The sequence below is a fragment of the Leptidea sinapis genome, chromosome 20, assembly GCF_905404315.1.
Source record: "Leptidea sinapis chromosome 20, ilLepSina1.1, whole genome shotgun sequence".
Lineage (NCBI taxonomy): Eukaryota > Metazoa > Arthropoda > Insecta > Lepidoptera > Pieridae > Leptidea > Leptidea sinapis.
In genome coordinates this window covers 2077108-2102583 of record NC_066284.1, presented here as the reverse complement: position 1 = coordinate 2102583, position 25476 = coordinate 2077108, and the positions used below count along the sequence as shown (strand labels likewise).

The following is a 25476-nucleotide window of genomic DNA, read 5'->3' as shown; positions in this document are numbered from 1 at the left end:
GTCAAAAAATATATATATTTTTCTTATTGAATCTACCGCTACTTCGTAAAGGGTTGAGCTAATGAGAAGAAGTAGCAAGAAACTCATTGCCACTCTTTTATATCAAGATTTACATTTAAGTACATCGATTTACAAATCATTTCAAATTACAATATAATATGTAAAATGATGCAACAGACACACCCAAACGTCAAATAGTCGATGTCTTACACGAGTAAGTCAAAAAAGTAAATGTAAATTAATACAAAAGTTATTGAGTACAGTAGCTGCATCATCCACATACACCATAAATAAATAAAGGTATAGCCTAAGTGCATAACTTGCAAGTACCGACTAAGCATTGTTAAGTACCTACTTATAGCTGTAAGTTAAATATATATTTTTTGATAATGCTTGTTTATGTTATGGAAAGCTTTGGAATATCTTTTTGAAAAATACTTAATTTACGTTTAAAATATTCAGAAGTAGAAATACTTATTTGTATTTTTCTTAGCAGGCATAGAAAGCTGCATCCTTTGGCACATCAAAATATTCGATACCTAAACAATATTATGTTTAAGACAATAATGTGTCAATTATTCAATTTCTGTCTGAAATACCTAGTAAAGTTGTGTTTAGGTCTGAAGGGCGCCGTAGCTAGTGAAATTACTGGGCTACATTACTTACCATACAAGATTTTATCAACGATACGACACTCGAACAGTTGGCTCAGTCAGGAGAGCGCTTGCAGGGAACAAAAAAGGTCGAGTTTGACCCCGCATCATTCATAAAATTTTGTTTTCAATTTTTTTTTGTGTAATTTAATTACCACCAACTGAACATCCTGCTCGTCTCCTCCCTTATAGTCATAAAAAAGTTAAAACATTTAAAGTAATAATAATGAGTTTAATTTAAACTCGGTCAATAAAGTGATAAAGAATTCGCGCCGAACGCGAGCGACGACCTTGAACTCGTACCTAATCGGCGATTACGTATACGTCGAGGGGGGAAACAGTTTGACAGCTCGCCTGACAGCTGGTTACTCGGCACGTCGTGGCTTACAGGTAAACATACTCGGTGTATCTATTATACTTGTAGACGTAGTTTACCTTGAACTCATTCCAGTAAAGTTACCGAAAATTATGAGGTGTGCGCTGAAATGTCTAAGACAACATCAAACGTTTGGTGAGTCTTATTGGTCATAATATTAATGTCTGAATATTAATACACGTATTTTGAGTACCAGGAAATTATGTCATCAATGTTCGCGTAGGATCACTAAACTGATAAGCGATGATGTAATTATATCGTCGCGCGATTTTGACAGTTATCACAACACAATGTAAACAACTTGTTATAAGCTCAAAGGAGTCCCTACTCACTTAAGAAGTCTTTAGGTACTTTGTGTATATAACACTGTAAGCTCAATTTGTAAATTGTAACACTTACCTACCTAGCGTAGGTAGCGAAGAAGTTTGGCAACGCATGACGTGTCGTTTTGTGGTTATTTTGTTCCAATGTTCCTGTGAAAGTGTAAAGTACGTATAGCATTTGTTTAACTAAATTTAAGATAAGAATATTTTAATAGACTTCGAGACATTCCTTATTCTTAACTAGTGTAAAGATCTTGATCTAGTGATCAAGCACAATATATGGCTGTTAACAATAGCGGTACGAATATAAACAAAAGTTTAAACGTTTATACATCTATATTGCATAATAGTATTTAATTGTAATCAATAATTAGGTATAAAACAAGTATTTTATATCATTAGCCATTATCGCCAGTTATAAAATTAAACATTTGTGTTATTGTATGTATGTTTGTAATGTTTTCACACAAAAACTACTGGGTCGATTTCAAAAAGTCTTTCACCATTAGAAAGCTGCATCTTCACTGAGTCACATGGGCTTTATAAAATTTAAAAAAAATAGGGATCCCTAATAAAAATGCATTAATATAACCCAAGGTGTGTAAAAAATTGTCATAAAAAATTTGTCATCGCGTGCGCTGCGGGAACTATTGATGATAGAACAAAAAAAATGTTCTACAGTATTATAGAACGTACCAATATATTTTACAAAAAAATCCACGATACCAAATGTCCAACTAACGTAGTCATGCCACTATAGCTACTTTTTTACATTTAAGTGCCGACAATAATCATACCATATAAGTCATACCTCTATGTTAATCCTTATCCAATTCCCATTAAATAATAGTTCATTAAAGACCGATTCAATACCTTTAAAAAACTTTTTTTTAATTATTTACTTAAAAATGTTAAACTCTAACATTCCATTCAAAAGATATACTTATCGAATTTAAAAATGTCAATCTAAAGAAAATAATGCAATAACTAAGAGAAATAAAACTTTTATGTTAACAAAAATAAATAGTAGACTCTACCACCGACCACGAGATCGGTATCTACTCGAGTGAAACCGCGGGGCAATGCTAGTATACTATAAATAAGAGAGCTAATGTAGATGGAAAATGTGGACCAAGACGTATATTCTACGATTAGGTCGGGATGTATTAAAAGGTACAACAAGAAGAGAGCGGATGGATTGACGCGAATGGGAGAAGCCGGCGACAATATTAAAACTGTAGTAACTCGGAGTTCGTAGCCTCTACCTACCTCTGGGAGCACGTGTGACTCCCCGTTTTGTTATTGAACTACACCTGCTGGTAAAGGGCTTTCTCTTCAACTCGACGTCTACTGTGCGCCTGTTAGAGCACCCTGGGTTCAAGCCCTTGTAAACCAAGTTGGTTAACTTTACACAGAACCTTTGAGTATATCTTATTATATATAAATCCAGTGTCCTGATGTTTGATGCCAAAACTACTATCTAATCTAATCATCGGATCTTAATGGGGATTACTTCACTTAAACTGCCACCTTTTAGTACCTGATCCCGTGGAATGTATCTACGGTTATGTATCGGTTATTTCGAAAACTTTCACCTACATTCGTTCTAAAATGTTTCTTCAGTTGATTTACCGTCACTTGATTTTTTTTTCGCCCAGACAAAGAGAATAGGCTACCTCCAGGATAAAGATGGGATGGAGGTAGTGAATGCCCATACATACCAACGCAGCCTATGTGTGCGTTGGTTATGTGGGACTCACGTAAAAACCAAAGTGCCTTCCCACTAAACGCTAACTGAGATTGCCTTTGAGCAAGTGCCCTCTAAGTCTTCATCGAAGGCAACCTTCTCTTGGAGAGACGTAAGCTACTCTCTTGGGAGTATCCGCTAGGATGTAGCACAGAAGGTATCTAATTAGGACTAGTAGGATCAGAAGGATGATCACAAACTGGAGGTTACTCCTTGTGCGTCTAATTATCCCCGGATGCTAAGTGGCGATCCAGTTTCTGGTCCTCCTGACTTGGTAATGGGAAAGAGGAGGGCGGTATAATCCGCTGTCTCCATAATCAGGGGATTACGGTGATTGTCTGAGGACTTGAAGTAAGTTTCAGACAAGCACTGAATGTGTTGTTGGATGGTGGGGAGCTCTAAGTTCCGTTGAAGATCTGCGTTCCTGAAACACCAATGAGCATTTTAAGCCTTACGACCGAATTTGGATTGGACTGTTTGGAGTTTACCATTAATGTTTGGTTTCGCATGATAAACCACATCAACGCATAATAATAATCAAATACTTATTGCTAGTAAGAAGTTATCACTGTAACCTTTTTTCGAATTACATAATTAGGTATAGTTACGTAACGTTCTTTGTAACGTTACATTTCAAGGACGCATCAGGTTACCCAGATAAGAGACATTTGAATGGTTTCCTTGAATTCTAAAAGAATTTCACCTTATGTCTTTTACTTTTGTTGCTTTTAAATAAACGCTATTATAATATTTCTGAATTTCGTCTATCTCCGTTTTTTACAATACGTCATCTTTCAATAATTTATCATTTTACCTACTGTACGTTTCATACAATTGAGTGAATCGCATTTTTTTAAGAGTCTCGCTAGGCTGATTATTTTATGCTTTGTTTGCATAAAGTCTATGTATAACTTGACATTTTTCCTTGTTTCTTTTTTTTTGTTAAATTTAATTTAAGGTAATATTCAAAAACCAGTTACACTGGTAAAATGTATAAGGCTCATTAGACATTATTTCGACCTATTTTGTTGAATAAATAAATAATTCATTCATTCCGTCGTTTATTCGGACTGTTTCCTGTTTTTTTTAGGCAACATAAATTAAACGAATCGAGGCGCTTTGCGACTTGGAGCGTTGCCGGCCTTTATTTTCAATAATTTATTTATCTATTTTATTAGGCACTTCAACAGAATACATAGAAATTAATACATTTACAAATATAAACTTAACTTTATTTACAATTCTAATATGCACACCTATAATAGAAATGCACAGCATTGACTAATAATAATTTAAAGTAAGTGTTTTATAACTAAGTACAAATGAAAGTACCTACATATACTTTTAGTTGTACCTGATGACAATTAATTAAGTTACTAGGTTTATAGTATGACTTAAAAGTATGTTAGTATTCTGTTTTTAAGTGAGCCATGAGAGTCATTGAACATATTATTATCTACATTTGGGTGTTTTCTAACAAGCAGGCTATATTGTTCACCAGATCTGATAATTGGGGAATTTAAAAATTTGATCTTTTAAGAGGTCTGTTAAATGTATTATGAATACTTTGACAATAAGGAAAGAAAACCTAATGTGCCATTCATCATTAAAAATACTATGGAGCCTGTCAATGTCATGCGCGGCTGACTGACGACTTGTAAATTAAAATCGTTTACAGTAACAATAGATTTGTTTACCTTTTCTATCTTGCTGTATTTCCGGTAGAGATGTTCTCTCTCGCTTTCTCATAAAGTCTTTGGTATAAAGCATAGACCGAGTATAGTAACTAGACTAATTGATAGCTTCCGTCTCACTCACACGAGAAAAACTAAAACTTATGCGAAGAAATGAGATTGATTAGAGAGAGTGATTAGATCTTTTGTTTCGCCATGCGTGCCGGTTTTTTCAAGGTCAGCACACCCGGTGTGCGAAACAAACTTCACAGCGCTGCACAGATATTTTGTTTACTTTTATGTGCGTTATTTATAAACAGCTATTATTGTTGTGAAACGTGTGAAATATCCACTATTAATTCAACATGAGTGATAATTTTAAGTAGAATTGATGTAAAGTGTGCGGCCGATATTAATAATATCTTTGTGCTGCAGAAGCGGGCTATTCGCGCGATTTATAACCTAGGTCCTAAAGAATCATTAAGAGAAAAATTTAAAGAAATAAACATTTTGACTGTTGCTTCTCAATACATTTTCGATAATGTTTTGTATGTTCATAAGCACATTGAGGAATTTTCTAGAAACTGTGACATACATAATGTTAACACGAGGAACAAACATAAACTTGTTATGCCTACTACTCGGTTGGGTCGAGTTAGTAAGTCTTTTGTTGGGCGATGTATATGCTTCTACAATATAATAATAATAATAATAAATCATTTTATTTTCAGGCATTACCCATAGATATACAAACAATCTTAACTACAAAATTACATAATACTGTTGAGTTTAATTTGATATTAATTAAATTACAGATAAAATTACAGTTTAAAATTTAAGATATGTCATAATCACAATTAATAAGAAAATACTTAATAAATTAGGAATAATAATTAAATAATATTATTAATTTAAATTCGGGAAAAAAAAAAGATATCCATAATAATTGTTAGTAAAATGTCCTAAATTATATTAGTATAATTATAACTAAACAGGCACATGAAGCCGCATAAATGCCTTTATAATTGGCGCATCATAATGACTAGCAATGGTTTGCAGAATGATGTTAGGGCTACCCCGCAACCTCCTCAGCAATGCCGCGGTTCTTTTGCGTTGGATGGCATGGAAGCCGTCCACCCTCGCATCCGCGAACATTGCCGAAGCACTGCAAAAGCGGGGCAGCCCCAACATCAACCTGAAACCATTGTTGTACTGAACGCGAAAGGCACTAAGCGTTCTTTGAGTATATCTGACCCACAGGCTGCTCGTATAGAAGGTTTGACAATATGCTTTGAAAAGCGTTATCTTTACCTCACTGCTACATCGTGCAAACCTGCGAGCCAGCATATTACTCCTCACCGCCAGTGCCCTGCGTTCCCTCTCAATATCCATTTGGTCTTCGAGGTCTTCGGTGACGTAGTGTCCAAGGTACTTAAAATGTTGAACTTTCTTAAGCTCAACACCATTCAGTTTCATTGGCGGAATATTACATATATTCTTACCAGGGACTCTAAAGACCAAATAGTTGCTTTTTTGGCAATTATATTTGAGCCCATTTTGCATCGCATACTTTTCACAGATAGCTAACAGCCTTCTTATAGAGCCTACACTTGGACCGAGCAGCACCATGTCATCCGCGTAGCTAATGTTGTTTATATAAACACCATCAACCGAGCAGCCGACACGCTCGCTGCTGAGCCCAACTATGAGCTCGTTGACATACAGATTGAAGAGCATGGGTGAGCTCAACCCCCCTTGCCTCACCCCGCACTCCAGCCTGTATGCATCCGAGAGGCTGCCAGCCCATCTTACATTATTGGTCTGGTTAGCGTACCAGTACTGAAAGAGACGCTGCACCTGTGTATGCACACCAGTCTTATCGAGTTTTTTCCATAAAAGATCATACGAAACAAGATCAAATGCTTTTGATAAATCAAGGAAGCAGGCATACACAGGCGTCCGCCTATCAGTATAGTATTGGACAGTGTGCTTGAGACTCAGAATGGCAGTTTCAGTAGAAAGTCCGGGTACAAAACCGAATTGCGCCGCATGAATTTGCACATGTTTTTGCAGTTCTGAGTCAAGCACACTATCCAACACCTTTGCTACAACAGTCGCCAGAGAAATGGGCCTATAGTTGCGCTTATCTGATAAGTCACCCGTTTTGTTTTTAACTATTGGTACAACAATAGTCCTCATGAGTGCAGCAGGTAGGTACGAATGATTAAGACAGAGATTAAAGAATGTGGCAAGTACATTGGGTAAATGGACTCCTGCGTTCTTCAAATGCTCTATACTGAGCCCATCATGACCTGGCGATTTGCCACATGACATTTTGGCAATTATATTAGCTATTTGTTTGGCCGACACATTAAACAGCTCACCGGACATGACGGACCCAGTATTCAGCGCTTCCTTAGAAGAACCCAAGGGTGAACACACTTTAAAGTGTTCAAACAAAAAATTTTTGCAGCTCGTTGTTCCGCAATTATATTCATTTTTATTTGTTCTTTGTTATCTTGACACCATTTCAATCTCTTTTTAAATTCTTTCCGTGTATTACACATATCATTATAAATATTTCCAGACCTTGGTTTATTGTGCCAAACCCAATTTTGAAAAGAAAGCCTGGCCTGCCTGTGCGCTTCACTTACATGTTTATTCCACCCCACCACATACCGTTTTGAGTGTGACTTACATTTTTTGGAATGGTAACTATTAATAGCTGATTCTGATAATACATTTATAATACTATTATAAAATTTATCTAGTCTATCTTTATGTTCCCCTTCATAACATAAGCCAAAACTACATTTATGTAATTCTACTGGAAAATGTAGAATCTGAAATTTACAATTACATAATTCTGTATATTTATTTATCTGTTCTTTAGTTCTGTTTCCCCAATTGACTTTATTATGTATAATATCTGAATTTTTAATTCTACGTTTACTTACAATTACATTTACAATATGATCCCAGAAAATGTACAAAACAAATGTGTTACGAAATTTAAAAGAATTGTTAAAAAACGTTTGTGTGGGAAAGGTTATTATAGCATAAACGATTTTCTTAATGACACCACGGACTGGGAATAAAGCGAACATCCTCAGGCTCTTTAATTATAAATGTTTATTGTACGATATTACATTGTAATCCATATTTTATATTTAAAAAAAAAGCCCGCTGAGTTTCTTGCGCCCATTCTTCTCAGGTCTGAGGCAGTCTCTTTTGAATGGGTGGTTTGTGATTTTAACGTTCAATAAGTGATTTTAAATCCTATTTTGAATAAAAATATTTGAATTTGAATTTAAAAGTGACAGTGAAAGAACACTTGTGTTATATAATGTACCTATATATATATACTAGGATACTAGCTGACCCAGCAAACGTTGTATTGCCGATATTGAAATCGCGATACAAAAGTAACTGTTGATCGTAGATGGGTGAAAATTTGAAGTTGTATGTATTTTTTTAATGCTGACTCATAATAACGAAATAATGAAACAAATGTCAAAAAAATAAAAAAATAAAAATTGGCGTGGACCACCCTTAACATTTGAGGGATGAAAAATAGATGTTGTCCGATTCTCAGACCTACCCAATATGCACTCAAAATTTCATGAGAATCGGTCAAGCCCTTTCGAAGGAGTTTAACTACAAACACCGCGACATGAGTATTTTATATATTAGATTAGATTACCTGTTTCATTTTGGCCACGCCAAACCGATGTCTAGTTAGTATACTTGGTCTATGGTATAAAATATGTTTGTGCAGGGGTGAGCGGATATCTGCCTGCAGTGTACACGCGTCGTACGGGCGAGTCTGATGCGTGGACCCTACAGCGAGCCATCTCCACAGGAAACACACAGGGTTAGTAAGCATTTCATTGATTTTTTTGAAGCTAAATGATTACAAACGAGCGTAAGGTTCATCACATTTTTAGTGAACATCACCACCCACATTCCCTTGTAACACCAAAGGAATTACAGAAGCGATGTCGGCCTTTCAGAAAGATATACGCACTTTTTTTAACAAACACCGTACATTACTTGTGCGGTGTTTCCAGCTTATTCAACAGCTTGGTTGTACGTGGAAGAAAGACTCACAGAAACCTTGGCGACGTCTTAGCGTAGGTACTTGTAAAAAGGATGAAATAATGAATATCTTTCTGTTGCACTGTATACTCTACAGTCTATACAGTCTGCTAGCATTGAATAGGGTTTTAAATGTAACGGTTATTATGGATATGTACATATTACTAGCTGACCAGAAATACGTTGTGCTGTAGATATTAAAAAATGGAATTTGCCAATAATTTTTCAAAACATCAAGAATTACTTTGTAAAAAACGCTCCCTGTTGTTATAACGAAATTGTTTAACAGTGGAACTGTCAAACCGTGCGTCACTAAATTCTCTCATAGAAAATATATCCATACAAAACAAATATTGAAAATAAAAATAATTATGGCTCCGAAATCGAAATAAAAACTATCCTATCTCTGAAGTTGGGACTAAACTGCACTCCATGGAGTAATCCCGATTAAAATTCGTTAATTAGTTTAGGAGTCCATCGCGGACAAACAACGTGACACGTATTTTATATATATTAAAAATTTCGTGCGAAGTGTCAACTTAAAGGGATTATTTTACAACCCTTACTAACCGGTTACCAAAATGATAAATCCACCGCTGGTCTTGTGCGGTGCAGGGGTGAGTGTTGCTATACAAAGATTAGTTGAATATTGCTAAAATTGAGACACATCTATACATAGTCTATATATATAAATAAAATTGAAATGTCTGTTTGTAATATTTAAATAACCGTATATATACGTAACATACACCAAAATAATTATTTTACAATTTTTGTCTGTCCGTCTGTTTGTTCCGGCTAATCTCTGAAATGGCTGGACTGATTTTGACGGGACTTTTATTGCCAGGTAGCTGATGTAATAAGGAGTAACTTAGGCTACGTTTATTATAGATAAATTATTTTATTTTAGAATAATAAAGTAATGTTGCTATGTCCAAGAAACGGTCCAACTCTAAAAATAATTTATATGGCATATCAACGTTAGCCGGGTCAGCTAGTTACTAAATAAATCATTTTAATAATTATTATTTAAAATTTCTAAATCGAACCTTAAGTTCTCGATGTAATTAAACATTAACGGATTAGCCTTTTCTTTCTGTCTCCAAGTCAGGGGTAGCAAACCCTGTCAAAAATGGTACCTAACCATAAATTCAAATTGTAATGTAAATTCACAATGTAGCTTCATTGTTGTTTGTCAGTGTGAACGATAAATCGTTTCCATGACTGATTTTTTCTGGTATATGGTTTGAAAGACATCTTCCCACTGTATTGGCCCTCCTGTTGTACTCACTCTCTCAACTCTCACTTTATCACCATTTCCCGCTGGTGCCTATCATCGCATGTCCACTCTTCTATTATAAGTAATTTTAAATTTGTTTCTGCTACAATATATACTTATGTAAATATTTGTATTTTGAAAAGTATCGAATTCATGAGAGAACTTTTCATATGCAAGTCAAAACACACCGTGAGTTAATTTGTATAGTTAGTCTAAGCTAAGAACACATAGTAGGTACCTACTTATCGCTTCGCCAAGTCGAAGAGAAATACAAGAATAGAATAGAATATGTAGGTACTGGCTTGGTAAAAAAATAAATTTAAATACAAATAGACAATCATTTCACAAAAACCACACTTAAAAGTATCTACATACAGTTTATATCTACTTACTTCACTTTTTTGTGTTTGTATTGAAATCGTATTTGCGTATGAATAGTTAATTTTTCAATTACGTTAATTTAGCAAAAAATAGTTGAGACGAAAGCGTGCGTGTGGGATTACTTTGTCCGCCCGAGACTGCCCGCTTAGTTTTCGGCGTACGTACTAATTCAAATGTCGTAACTTTTCTTTTGTGAACCATTTGGAATGAAACAAACACCAAATGTACGGGAAGCTAACACTATAAATATCATCGACAACTTTCTTAGGTTAATGAACACAAACAGACAAACAGATACAAAATTTTGGCATCAGCAACGTAATTACATATACATACATAAAATCACGCCTCTTTCCCGTAGGGGTAGGCAGAGACCACTTCTTTCCACTTGCTACGATCCTTACATACTTGTTTCGCTTCGTCTACTTTCATTATTCCTTTCATACATGGTCTCCGGTTTAGGGTACTCTTGACCTGGCCTTTTTTCAAGACGTCCCTGATTTGATCTTGAAACGTCCGCCTAGGTCTATCCCTTCCAATACTTTCATTCACACTGGCCTTATATACTTTCTACGTCAATCGTTCTTCATTCATTCTCTCGACATGTCCAAACCATCTCAGCATCAGAGGAATTTTGAGACGGCATGAGAATGGTCTTGAATAAATGCGGAGAAAATGAACGGATCGTGATGTTAGGGTATTTTAATGGGTGGGTTGGAGTAAAGCGTGATGGGTATGGAGTTCTGGATACGTTTGGGGACGAGAGAGTGAATGAAAATGGGAAAAGCCTGCTTGAAGTATGCTTGGAATGGAATCTTTGCGTGGCCAACACAATACGTAATTATAATGTGTTTTTTTTTAATCTACACATAGGGCACTCTTACTATTTTATTATATGATATAAAGAATGAATGAAAGAAGTATGGTGGCTCTATAATGACTTGTTTCCTTTAGTAAGAGCTTCTCTCTTAATGGTCGCCATACCTCCATAGCTACGGTAGGGTTAGATCTGCCGGCTTCGCTTGATGTAGGAAGTACAACAATAACGTGCGGGGTTCAGGGGTCGAATCCCTGTTCAAGTTGAGTTTTAATTATAATTGTGAAAACAAAATAAAGTTTGTGTCTTAATATTGTGTTTTTCAAACACACTGAAGTCGCACGCCTCAACCCTCCCGTATAAGTTCTCGTATTCTTGGTACTAAGCTGACCTTGCCCCTTTTCTGAATCTACCGTAGATAAACTATTATATCGCCTGTGAGAAGAACAAAGAATAAACTCAATAGGCCCTTTACAATTAGTCCTGAAAACTCCATCTGTTTAATAAAAAAGTCCTTCTTTCTCTTCTTTGTCTCTTAATGTAATATCTTGGAAATAAAAAAATACTTAGTTTACAAATTTATCACATACCTACTTACAGCAAAAATATCTCGAAGCTAAGTCGACCTTTTTCAGCACCTTGCGAAAAGGGGGAAGATGGCTCGCGTGACGGAAAGTGAAAAAAAAACAGCAGCACGTGGACATGAGCTATACAAGAGGTCACGGGATGAGTTATCGTCCTTATAGGTAGGCAGTATTCTCTAGACTCGAAGATCTCTAAGTCGTATGGGATCGGAAACACAGCCGTCGGTAAATGATTTTGCAAAGTGGGTGTGCGAGGCAAAAAGTTCTAGTGAAACATGCGGGTGTGTAACTGATTGACGTCAGTATTCTTATACAAACTTCGATACAAATTCGCTTTTTAGAATTCTGCAGTTAAGTCTGAAGAAAACGGGGCTTATTAATTCTATCTACAATGAAAATGTAAATCTGGATTTAAAAGAGCGGCAATGAGTTTCTTGCTACTTCTTCTCATTAGCTAACCCATTGCCAAGTAGCGGTAGATTCACTACGAAAAATATTTTTATTTTGACATTCATAAGTGTAATTTCCTTGACCTACTGATTTTAATTTGATTTGATTTGTCGAAATACGAAACGTTTTAATAATTGAAAGATTTTGATATCTATCGACTTTTACATTTTACGTTTTACATTTTGTGTATGTTGCCCTGTTGGTATTTAACTGATACAAATTTATGCTACGGAACCTAGCGGCAGAGCCTAAATGCTGTTGAACCCGCAATCCGTATCTGCAAAAACTATTCAATTATTTAGATTGTCACTTGTTTCTCTAAACAGAACACTGTTTTCTCTAAACAAGTTCCGCTGCAGTTGATAAGTGGCCGAACTTGTGGTGCGATATCATGCGGTTAGTCATGTCCACGATATGAGATGGTTCATTGCTCTATTATTGACGGTTATTTTGTGTGCAGGCGCTGATTCGAATTTGGAATCGGATTCGACGGATGCGGAGATGTCGCATCCGCACGAAGACGCAGAGAAACTTGGTTACGAGAAGTCGGAGGAGACTTACATGGAGTGGCAGAATTATTGGAATACAGTGCACCTCGACAAGACTGAGAGTATACTGAACGTTACGCATGGTAAGCTTTTATTGTTGCTGCACTGCTGTTACATGCACGTGGTTTTTGTAGTTGCAGATGTGCATTTTTTTATGGAAATAAGGGACGAGACGAGCAGGACGTTCAGCTGATGGTAATTGAAACGCCCTACCCATTACAAAGCAGTGTCGCTCAGAATTATTAAAAAACCCAAAAATTCTGAACGGCACCACAATTGCGCTCGTCACCTTGAGACATAAGATGTTAAATCTCATTTTCCCAGTAATTTCACTAGCTACGGCGCCCTTCAGACCGAAACACAGTAATGTTTACACATTACGGCAGAAATAGGCGCCGTTGTGGTACCCATATTCTAGCCGGTTTCCTGTGCAAAGGAGCCTCCCACTGCAGAGTGGAGTGGTGGTTCATTTACAACACTAAGGCTGAATAGTTGTGTTATGAGCTTTACTTTCATCTTTTGATTTTTAAACTGGTCGTTATAGTATCGTATCTATATTCTTTCTCTATTTTAATTCCATTTGGATCTATAAATGTTCTATAGCTTTGAAAAGCGTTCTGCAATAATTTCATCATGTGACATGGATCCAATATAAGCAAAGTTAGATCTTTTTAATATTTCGATTTTCTATAGGATAGTCCAGACATTTCATCATTGCTATATTTGCAGCGCATCCATCGAAAGTCAACGATATAATATTTTAAATTGCGGTTTATGCTATGCCCTATTTAGCCTCTTCTACTCCTTCTACTGGCGTAGAATATCAACGTGCCTAACTAAGTTTTCAGCGTCATATTCTTTACGACGGCTATAGCCATTTCATCAGCAGTTAACCCTTCAATGATTGTATAACTTATATTTCTAACTCTATGCTTCAACACTTCCGTGGATTGCTTTGTCCATACCCCTTTCTAAACGTCCGCTTGTCTGGCAGACAAGTATTAAAAGTTTAACGTACATTGTCAAATCTATATATATAAAAGAGAATGTATGTTTGTATGTTCCCTAATAACTCCTAAACTATTCGACCGATCTCAATTCTCAATCGAATCTATAACAAATCTTTTGTAATAGATTCGTTGAAGCTCAAGGAAGGTTTACATATATAGTTTGTCGTGTCACGATCCCACCCACGCACTCATCCACGCATTTATCATATCTCTCGAACCGTTTCTTGACAGAACAACGTCAGTCGGGTCTGCTAGTAAGATATAATAGTGCAAGTACAGAAGCCTCACTCCGCAAAATCAATTTTTATTCACCTAGAAATTGCCTCTCTATCGCCTGACTCTTTAATTTCAATTACAATGTTATATGTTCTAGTAACAAGTACAGATTGGAAGTCAGTTGAGACGAATGGGAAGGGTGATGCTCAAGCAGACATCGACACTAAGGTAATAATATAGTACTGAAGTTAAAGACCTATTCAATAACGAATTGTTATATCAGTCTTGTATCCATTTATAGTAAAATAAAATCCGTATTTGTTGTATTTGATATCTATGACTACTCTTTCTCACGATAATCGTTTGAACTTGTTTGAACTATTGTAAAAGTAAATGGCCTGTTACGCTAGTAGCAAGTTACGACAAGCTGAAAAATATACAAACCATCTTTAAATAAACTGGATTTAAATGTGCCGAAATGCACTTTCTATAATATGAATTTAAGATACATTTTGAATATAAACGAAAAAACCAAAAACTAAAACGTGCTGATGAGATACGCGATCTTACATGACTCCTAATTGACATGTGAAAATAATATCGACTATTCATTGAAAAAAGCTAATAAGGCCTTTTTTTGAGTACCTACTATAAGTGTAAATCATTTTTAAACAACTACTCATTAACGTGCTAAAAACTTCATAAACTACTCAACTTGTTATGTTTTTAAAGTGATAATCCTCACTTTACCTCACGATTATGAAGCCACGACATATTAGTTGAAGAAAGCATACAAGATTTTATGACGATACGTCACTCGTACGGTTAGTTCAGTTAGAAGAGCACTCGCACGGAACGCGAGAGGTCGTGGGTTCGATTCCCGTAAAAAAAATGTTTTCAAATTTTATTTGTGTATCATAAACTACTTCTTCAAGAAAGAAGGAAAAGAACTTATATAAGCGCTCAAGTTAAAATTGTTCCATCTCCTATTGTTCCCCGTATCTTCTTTCTCTTGTAAACAACAGAGTTCCTCTCATTTTTCGTTACTCATGTAACTCAAATAAGTAAGTTTAGCATTTTCAGACCTTAGAGGCCCTAAACTAATGGAAATATTTTTTTTATAAAAGTAACGAACCGCTCCGACTTCGCATGGATGTACTTTAGAAAAAATGGTGAAAATGTGAAGATACTGATACTTTAATTTTAGAACTTCTTTAAAAAAAATAAGATGTTTGTTGACTCTTACACAATCGAACAAATTTTGTTTGAAAGTGACCTGCGAAACTGCTACGTCTAACGGCCGTTCCCTATATATTGTATATTAGACACAGATCTACAGATAGAGATAAATTAGTACCTTCTACTGAAAGTAATTAGCTGTCAATAATCGGAAGCTGTCCCAATATACCCGATAAGTCATTCTTATCACCTTATATTGGGGCGCGTGAATTGAAATTTCCATACAAACTTCTATCGCTGGTAAGCTATACGTCGTCCCATTGACAGTGTACGGATAAGGTGAGTTACCGTCGATAAGTTTATTGGGATAGAAAAGTCAACGATAGTTAAGATTTTTATCTCAAGTAAGAGATAGACTGAATATTGGGAACGGCCGTAAGTATTGTTTTATATCGTTTACGTTTCATATCTTTTGAAACATTCATTCATTGAAACGGGTCGCACTCCCGCGAACTCACTACACTCACCCGATGTGGGACCGAACGACGAGATGAAATCTATAAATTTTTATTATTTCCAAGATTACAATGCGAGATTTGAACGTTCGAAATAACGCTCTCTGCGAAATGACTTTAACTTGACTTAGCGTTATGTTTGAAACAACTTTGAAATATAGAAAAACTCCGGTATTCTCTAAAAGTGTTCGAAACTTGTTTGTCACACAACAGCTTTTAATTTACACCAAATTTTTGTCCAGAAGACGTCGTCAAACGGAGTAAAGAAAGATCGCCGATGGATATTCGCGATGCGGCACGGCGAGCGAGTGGACCTGACGTACGGGCCCTGGGTCCCGTTCTGTTTCGACGAGAACGGCACCTACGTGAGGAAGGACCTCAACATGCCCGTCACCTTGGGAGAACGGTAATATATGTCTGAATAGCCGACTGATACGACTCCGGACCCTGAAGAGTGTGTGCATCGAGACTCCAATGCCATTCAAATTCAAATATTTTAATTCAAAATCACTTATTGAACGTCAAAAACTACCATCCATTCAAAATAGACTGCCTCAGACCTCAGCGGGCTTTTTTTTATAAAAATATACATTACCAAAGTTACCGACATAGTCGAAGTGATTGCAAAACTGAAGTGGCAGTGGGCAGGGCACATAGTTCGACAGACAGATGTTCATCGGGGCAGTAATGTCCTCGAATGGCGACCACGTACCGGAAGTTGCAGTGTTGGTAGGCCCCCAACAATATGACCGACGATTTGGTTAAGATCGCCGGAATACGTTGGATGAGGGTAGCGCAGGACCGATCGTCGTGGAAATCTTTGGGGGAGTCCTTTGTCCAGCTGTGGACGTCTTCCGGCTGATGATGATACATTACATAATAAAAACAGAGCGTGATGAGTTCACGGTGTTCATCACCGCTGGCGCATATTGCGTGAGACGGGGGACGAGCAATGTTGCCGTACCGCGCGTTTCAAGTTGAAAGTCGCTGGTGGTTTGTCGGACAGAACAGAAGCGACGTTGCCTTGTTTCCCTCTCGCTTCTCGCGGTGACTTCTAAACTTCGACGGTGCTAAAGCTTGCTTTTTTCAATATTTATAAACTCTATCACTAGCAATCAAAATTCTTCTTTCCACTTATATGCGGATGATGTTCAAATTTATAGGCACTCCACGTTATCTGATTTACAATCTACAGTTCATAGTCTTAATAAGGATCTCGCTACCATATGCGAGTGGTGTAAAAATTATGGTGTAATGATAAATCCAGGAAAAACGCAGGCAATTATCATAGGCAGGCAACATCTGATCTCTAAAATTGGCTGGGATGTACTGCCTAGACCTCGTGTCAATGATGTTTTAATCCCTTTTAGTAGTAATGTCAAAAATCTAGGCTTACATATAGATTCAAATTTTTCTTGGCAGACGCAACTGAATGAATTAAGTAAAAAAGTTTTCTCCGCACATGGATCCCTGCGCCGGTTACGTAATCTTCTCCCAGTACCTAGTAAAATATGTCTTGCGCAGACTTGCCTGCTCTCCATTCTTGATTATGCAGACATTTGCTATCCCGACCTTACCGAGGCTCAGCTGGATAAACTCGAACGCCTACAAAATTTATGTATTCGCTTCATTTTTAACCTACGTAAATACGATCATGTCTCCTCCTACCGAAAAAAACTTAACTGGCTTCCTATACGTCTACGTCGCAATTCCCACATTCTACACCTTCTTTACTCCATAATTTTTCACCAAAACACTCCTCTTTACCTTAAAGACAGATTTGAGCTACTAGGGTCTCAGCATGAGCTTTCGTTGCGCTCTGCTGCGAAACAAATACTAAATGTTCCTTTCCATAAATCTGATAGCTATCACTCTTCTTTCACCATTAATGCCATCACTCTTTGGAATCAACTGCCGCTTACTATCCTTCAAGCACAATCATTAGCATCCTTTAAAAATCAACTAAAAAAACATTATCTGTCCTCGATTTGATAGAATCTATCTGTATGTATCCACCAACATAATTCAACAATTCTGAAATGTTAATTATTGTTCCTACTTTTTACATATTTTACTTTCTTATAAATTTATCTATATTTTAGTATAGTATATATTATGTGTGTCTATATTTTTGACACTTCTTACCCTTTTAATGTACTGCCTTTCTCTTTTATTGTATTACAAATGGTTGCCTAGAAAAGATCACTATATAGTGATAAGGCCGCCATTTGCACCATATCATGTAATTATGTATGTTAGTAATTAAGTTATATTTTGTTAATGTGGTGTCAAAAAAGTGTAATAAATAAAAATAAATAAATAAAGCGAAAAACGCGAATGGATATAGGGTAAGGCACAATCTATCGGTTAATAGATTCTTTTATGAGGAATAATACTCGATACACAAAAAGCTATTTAACTTTAAATACTTAGTGCACAGTGTTTCTAGAAATATTGTAAAATCCTAAAAATACTACGCACTAAGTTTTTAAAGGTTTATAATTTAAAAATGCAAACTCCATACTGTATATAAATATATAATCGATGTTTTCACAGCTGTCATAGTCTATCTAGACGTATAATGGCTGTTTTCAATGACCTATCTATCCTTAGTTTAACTTACTAGAGGTAGACAAATATATCCTTTTACACTTACTTACATTTCAATAACCTATTGACAGATAGCATTGGGCTAAAACTATATTGGACATAAATATGGATAGATAGGTTATTGAAAACGACCGTAAATGATGTAAGGATGTCGGTCGGCAGGACTGGTGGCAAGGAGTCGTACGCGCTGGACACGCCCCTGACCCGCGTGGGTCAGCTCCAGGCGCGGCTGGTGGGCGAGGGGCTGCGAGCAGCCGGGGTGGCCCTGCGCCACGTGTACTGCTCCGCCGCACTGCGCTCAGCGGAGACCGCGCACCATCTCCTGCTAGGTGACGAACACTGAGTGCTACTCACAATAATATACTTGTAAAGAGAATTAGGTACTACTATGTAATACTATGTCGGTTACTTTGGCTCTCCTACGGATCTCCTCATTTCTGATTCGATCTTGTAGGGAAACTCCGAGCATCCCTCTCTATTGCCCTCTGAGCGTCCGACTTACTATTCATGATAGCTATCTATTTATTTCCTTTAAACTATTTGGGTTTGATTATGTCGTGGTCTTCTGCAGACTGCACCTAATGTAGGTTTGACAACGAAAGAATATTTAGTTAAAATTACGATTACATACATATATATATTATAGAAATACCTATTTTTGTAAGATGACCTTATCTAGGTAAGGTACAGTTTTAGGTAAAGAAGTCAATCCTAATGTCGTAAGAAGAGGTACGAGTCACGCGATAGAAAGAGAGGGAACTTCTAGGTGAATAAAAATGTAGGTTAGTAGCGCTATGCGATCTGAATTACACCTTATTGTATGGCTGCAAGAGTCCCTATTTCTTAAATTGATTTTGCAGACTGGGTCTTCTATACTTGTACTATTATATATTCTTTGGAAGTACTTGATTTGTACTACTACCTACCAGCATACTCAGTGGTCCAAATTACTTAGCGAGGTACTATTTGTTGCGCTGTATTTATAATTGCGTAATTGTATGTTCTGTGCCACTTACCTACATGAGCACAGTACTGAGCACGTCTTAGCGATTCCCACATCCTTGCAGCTCAGCTGGAGTTTAACTTCACCTAATTCACTTATTGCTTTTAAGAGGCGTAGAATGCTCAGGGGGCTTAATTAGGATAAGTCCCCTGCCTGGAGTGTAACGGTATTAGGCAGGGCGCTCGCGATAGCAACGGCTTTACACGTGGTGTATTAGCGCGTGCGTAGGAAAACATATTATACATATTAAAATAAAATTGCAATCAGTTATGGATAAATCATATGCGGCTGAGCTTACGATGCGCGATGGTCTAAAGCTGGGGGCCCCCGCTAGTCCTCTAGGAACTCCTGGTGCTAACGTGCGTGTTACTTCCTCTCGGCGTGTGTAGGAAAAGGATTTATGCGTTGCGTTACACAGAGAACTTAATTTGATGCGATTAGATCGTTGATCACTGATGAAGTCTCAATTTGCTTATATATTTATGCGTATATTGAGATTTGCGTGCGAACTGTGTTGCTCGGTGACCAAAGAGAATTTAAACACTACGTTACTATGTAAGAAACCTCTCAGATGGCAATGAGTCTGTTGTCTATGGTATTTCTCTATCAACAGGGAATCGTCTGCACTACAATTTGCCAAAACCAAATTACAAGAAACGAGTACAGATAATTGGTGGCCTAATGTCAGAATCTGCATTCGCTGGATTCACTGAGGTTTCGTGATTGATCTCTGCCGCCTGATTTGTAGTTGTAATTGTATTTATCTTCAGGTCTCGAAGCAGACGCGTCAGTGAAGGTGCGAGTGGAACCCGGCTTGTTCGAGTACAAAGGGTGGCACCTCGCGAGGGGGATGGCGCCCTTCATGACACCCCTGGAGCTTCACAAGGCGGGTCTGAATGTCGACCTCAAGTTAGTATTGAGATGATAAGTTTATCATTATAACCTCTCCATAAAAATGTATAATAGATCACAATATGCTTATGACTTCACACTTCACTATACATTAATACAACTACAACATGCTGGCTAGATTATCGGTACCACAACGGCGCCTATTTCCGCCGTGAAGCAGTATTACTGTGTTTTCGGTCTGAAGGGCGCCGTAGCTAGTGAAACTACTGAGCAAATTACGCTTGACATCTTATGTCTCAAGTTGATGAGCGCAGTTGTAGTGCCGCTCAGAATTTTTGGGTTTTTCAATAATCTTGAGCGGCCCTGCATTGTAAGGGCGTATCAATTACCATTAGCTGAACGTCCTCCTCGTCTCGTCCATAAATGTGGCGCGTTACACTCTCAGTATACTTCTGTTAAAAGTAAACAACCGTTTGTGAGTCCGATTGAGTTCCTTAGATGCAAATTACAGAGAAAATAATGTATACCGTCTTTGTACTAAAATATAAAAAAACATCTTTCTTAAATAAAGCACAATACAAGAAATAATTAATGTTGGTCTAATTTAATTTTCAGCTATAAACCATATACAGACTTAGAAATAAACACTCCGGAGACGTTGGATGATTTTTTCAAGAGAAACGAGTACGCAATGCAGTCTGCAGTAAACGACACAGTTGCTCAAGGTAAAAAAAGTGTGTGTGTACTTATGTTTTCACGCAAGAAGTTATACTTCTTTGGCCTAACAAAGCAAAAATCCTTAAAATTATTTATTCCTCGTGCTATTCTACGTTTGAAGTAAGAACAATATTGTAAAAATACGTATACACCTGTACGGGCTTGTACCCTTTGCCTATCCTAATAATGGACGAAGAAACCAAAAAAAAAAATAACGAACGAAATTTTAGGAACCGACTTCACCCTTGGTTGAATGCGCATACAGTGCAATGCCAAAAAAAAACTTCACCCTGTCACTTTTGTGTTATAGTGATGCGCGCGCATCTTAAAATTTCACTCTCATCATATTTTCTTAACGCGCAGAAGTATAACTTCACATTCATATATTGAGTAACTCCAAAAATAGTCCACAATGCTGATATAAATAAAAATCTCGTAATTAATACAAAGAAGAGGACATACAGTTGCTTTTTAACTTAAATTTTATTTATCGCAAACCTAGAAAAGTTGAAAACGTAATTATGATAAAGTTGGTTGTTACACCGAAGCAATTAAACTATCGGTTCAGTGGTTTAGGCGTGAAAGCGTAACAAAAAAACTTACATTCACATTTATAATATTATAATAATAATAATTAATTTATAATATTATAAAAATAAGTCTTTTCTGGGAACGGACGAGTAAAAAAAGAAGGACTCCGCGCCGTGATATTAGCAAGTGAAGCACCGTTATGGTAGTGTGTGTGCGGTTACGGTGGATACTAGTTACATAATTTTTTCTCCCTTAAATAACCTTATATGGCCACAAATACTTTTATATAGTATCGTTTTTACACTTATTCACAACGCACGACGGCATTTTTAAAATATTTTATTGAGATGCAAACTGATCTGTCACACACGATGACATTTCTCTTAATGGCCGCCTATCGCCCTGTAGTAATGTAAGTGTGTGCGTGGGGCTTTGTATTTACACGTTAATCGGCTTGTTTTGGTGCTACACTGTTATGTAAGGTGATACCGAGTCCTTATTTTTTTACTAGTCCGTGCTTCTGGATGGTGTTTGTATACTAGGTAGACGAGAAAATTCGTATCGAACTATTTAGAGTTTTATAAAAAAGTTTAATGTTGCTTCAATTAAAGTGCCAAGTTTTACCATGTGGAAAAAATGTGTTGGTAATTTTTCGTCTAATTCCAAAAATCACTACCCTGTGTATTTGTTGTCCATGTATTGTCATTATAAGTAATGTTTCTTAGATCTGCCGTAAATCCTACTACTACACAGCTGAATATCTAAGCAACAGCTTGGGACTAGATTATGATTATTTTATAGCAATAACAATGACAGTACAATATTGTATATTTTATTAAAAAGATCGCAAAAAATAATGCTGGAGAGTTTCAAGCACCGTGTTTTCCAGAGGGAAAAACATTTTTACAATTTTCCAATGGTGTATCTTATCATAAACTAAATAACGTCCGTTTTCATAGAAGCATTAGCGACTGCGTTACTGCTCGTCTTTTGACATTGTCGCTATTGAGCATGTGATTGGAAATATATTTAATGATTAGTTTCGAATCCATAAAGTATAGGGTAGGTTACGTATTTATCTTGTTGGTCTTCTTAACAAGGGTTATACAAATATCATTTAATACAATTTATTAACTATCTCTTGTCACTGTTACTCTTCAATTTATTTGTAGGACTCTTAAGATTTTGAATTATAATAAATATCTGGTGTCTAAACTACCATCAATAATTTAATAATTAATATTGGTGTTATAATCAATATTACACTCAAAATTTATAATAAATAACTACAAATACATAAATACGCGTCTAATCAATTCCATATACCAGTCAAAGAGAGAATACATTTAGCATTGTTTTAGCAGATTTTAACCCAGTCCCACCATAGGAAAATAATCCTCATGAAAATAATCATGAAAATAATAAAATAGGAATGAATATGCTTTGCTTGCAACAAAATAAAATTACAATAAAAATTAAACAAATTTTAATTTGGAAATTCGGATAAAATTTCTTCACCTTATAAAACTACACATTAATTGTAATGGTAACCACAGAGTTCGAAGCTGTGGTAGTGCTTGAACTGAAATCAAAACGAATTCCAAAAGGATCAATTTTGAGAAAATAAATGTCTTTACAGGTGGCAACATAATGTTCGTCGGGCACGCAGCAACACTAGACGTAATGGTGCACGCTATGAAGCGACTAGCTGCAGGAGACAACGAGGATCTAAACTACCAGATTAGCAAACATCTACTGCGGGTTCCCTACTGCGCCCTGGGGGCGATGAGAGAGAACCCCTGGGAGGTGGTCAGTCCACCCTGTCCCCCATCTATCAACTCCAGCTCGGGAAGGTTTGATTGGAAGACACTTCTAGATATATAGGGTGTTAGATCTATAATTTAGGAAACCTTTATACCAAATGGAACTTTAAGTACCGGAGCATTGGAATCACACCATACACATGGAGTGTTTAAATGGTTTATACTAGTTAACTACACCTACGAAGTTAACAAAAATTAATAGTAAATAAATTATTGTAATTTATGAAAATAAATTACAAATAAAGAGCAAAAAGTTTTATTTTTCCACCTCGATGAAAAGCTGTCCTTTAGTCCCTTGTACGAGGGACAAAAGGGGCCGATTCTCTCCCGACAAGACGACTAAAGTGACCTCTTCATCCAGGTGGGGAAAAAAACCGTAAACGCACCACGTGACATAAGTAGGACATTGCCACCCGCGATTGTCAATGTTTCGCGGGTGAGGATGACCTCCTTTTCTCCTAGGGATTTTCTATTAAAAATATTTTTATTAGTTTTTTTTGTTTTTATTTGTTTATTTTAGAGTTATTGGTCCATTTGAAATGGACTATAGGTTAACTTGGCCGGTCTTGAAGTTTTATTCAATAATAGTACTAATAATAATAATACTAAAACAGTAAAACGAGTATTTCTTGTATACTTAATGTTGCCATTAATATTGTTACACAGCAAAGATTTTTTTATATTTTAAAATAAATTTACCATTGTTGTCTCTGTTGGTTTACACATAGCATTAAAAATATATATGATTTTATTTGCTTACAACAATAGTAATTAAACAAAGACGTAATTGCGTTTTTCTGAAACACAAGAAGGAACATTTAATGTCTTTATTTCACGATTAAATATTTTTTTCTGCAAATGTTTTTTTTTTCACTATTTAGATACCTAAAACATTTTTACAATTCAAAATGATTACCTATTTCAATTATGATGATAAGATACAGATAATATCTAATAGCGATAGCTGATGACAATCACTCACATCTGTCAAATGTGAAACTGTCACCTTGAGCAATATTTAAAAATAAAAGGACTAAAAAGACCAATTTAAATTAAATTGGCATTTTATTACAATATTTTTTAAGTTGAGGCAGGTTATTGGATTCAAACAGGAATTCTTCGAATTCTTTCCTTCATTGGTTTGATCACCTTTTAACATACGATAAATGATTGAAACTAAAAAAAATACTTGTCTTATAATTATATATCTTTTCATTATTATTAAGTTTTACTTTAATCGCGCGTAAGATAACACGCACACATTGTTTTTTAATTTTAATATTACTTAAACATATATAAAATATATGTAGGTACCTACCTCATAAACTATGATAATAGGTAAGTTGTAACTCTTGAAAGTTAAAATTTAACTTGTATACACGTAATATGATTGTACTTATTTTTATTCTAAGTATTGCCAGGCCTGTCTCACTCTCCGTGAAGGTATCGAAATCGTAAGTACTTGCGGTGGCCTTTGCAGAGCAGGCCAGCCAGTAGGGACTCACGATCGAGCAGTGACACATCCACTTCACAGATCCGACCGATATTAAAAAAATTGAGAAACATAAATAAAGTATTAAAGATCATTGCGGTAATTTTTTAGCTTCCTAAAGATGCTGAAACAATTGAATTACAGTGATTATTATTATAATGAAATTACCATTCATAATAGCTACCTATTTATTACCTATACTAAGTAGGTTTGACTATGTCGTGGTCGTCGATCGCATACATCACTATCTGCAACTTAAGTAGGTTTGATAACGAAAGAATATTGATTTAAAATTACGATTATATACCTATTTATATTATAGAAAAATCTGAGCTTTTCTATAAGATGATCTTATACTAGGTAAGGCACAGTTTTAGGTAAAGAAGCCAAATTCAAATTCAAAAACACTATTCATCTAGGTCACGGAAATGACACTTATGAATATCAAAAAAAAAATGTTTCTTATTGAATTTACCGCTACTTCGTAAAGGGTTGAGCTAATGAGAAGAAGTAGCCAACCCTAATGTCTAGGTGAATAAAAATGTAGGTTACTAGCGCTGTATGATCTGAATTACACCTTATTGTATGAGTGAGACTTC

The 25476-nt window shown here is 36.1% G+C and overlaps 1 protein-coding gene across 7 annotated transcripts; it reads left to right on the top strand.

The window, feature by feature from the left end:
* Positions 1-1015: 1015 nt before the first annotated feature.
* On the top strand, positions 1016-24244 carry LOC126970253 (ecdysteroid-phosphate phosphatase). Of its 7 annotated transcripts, none has more exons than XM_050816075.1 (9): positions 1016-1164; positions 8551-8646; positions 12842-13012; positions 14313-14383; positions 16095-16255; positions 18622-18788; positions 20233-20371; positions 20930-21039; positions 23202-24244. In XM_050816075.1, the coding sequence occupies exons 1-9, from the start codon at positions 1122-1124 to the stop codon at positions 23444-23446; spliced, it is 1203 nt and encodes a 400-aa protein (XP_050672032.1). In that variant the 5' UTR covers positions 1016-1121; the 3' UTR covers positions 23447-24244. The 7 variants fall into 7 exon arrangements, with proteins under 7 accessions (XP_050672032.1, XP_050672031.1, XP_050672033.1 ...); XM_050816074.1 differs by having other exon boundaries at positions 16092-16255; XM_050816076.1 differs by having other exon boundaries at positions 8551-8650; positions 16092-16255.
* Positions 24245-25476: the final 1232 nt, after the last annotated feature.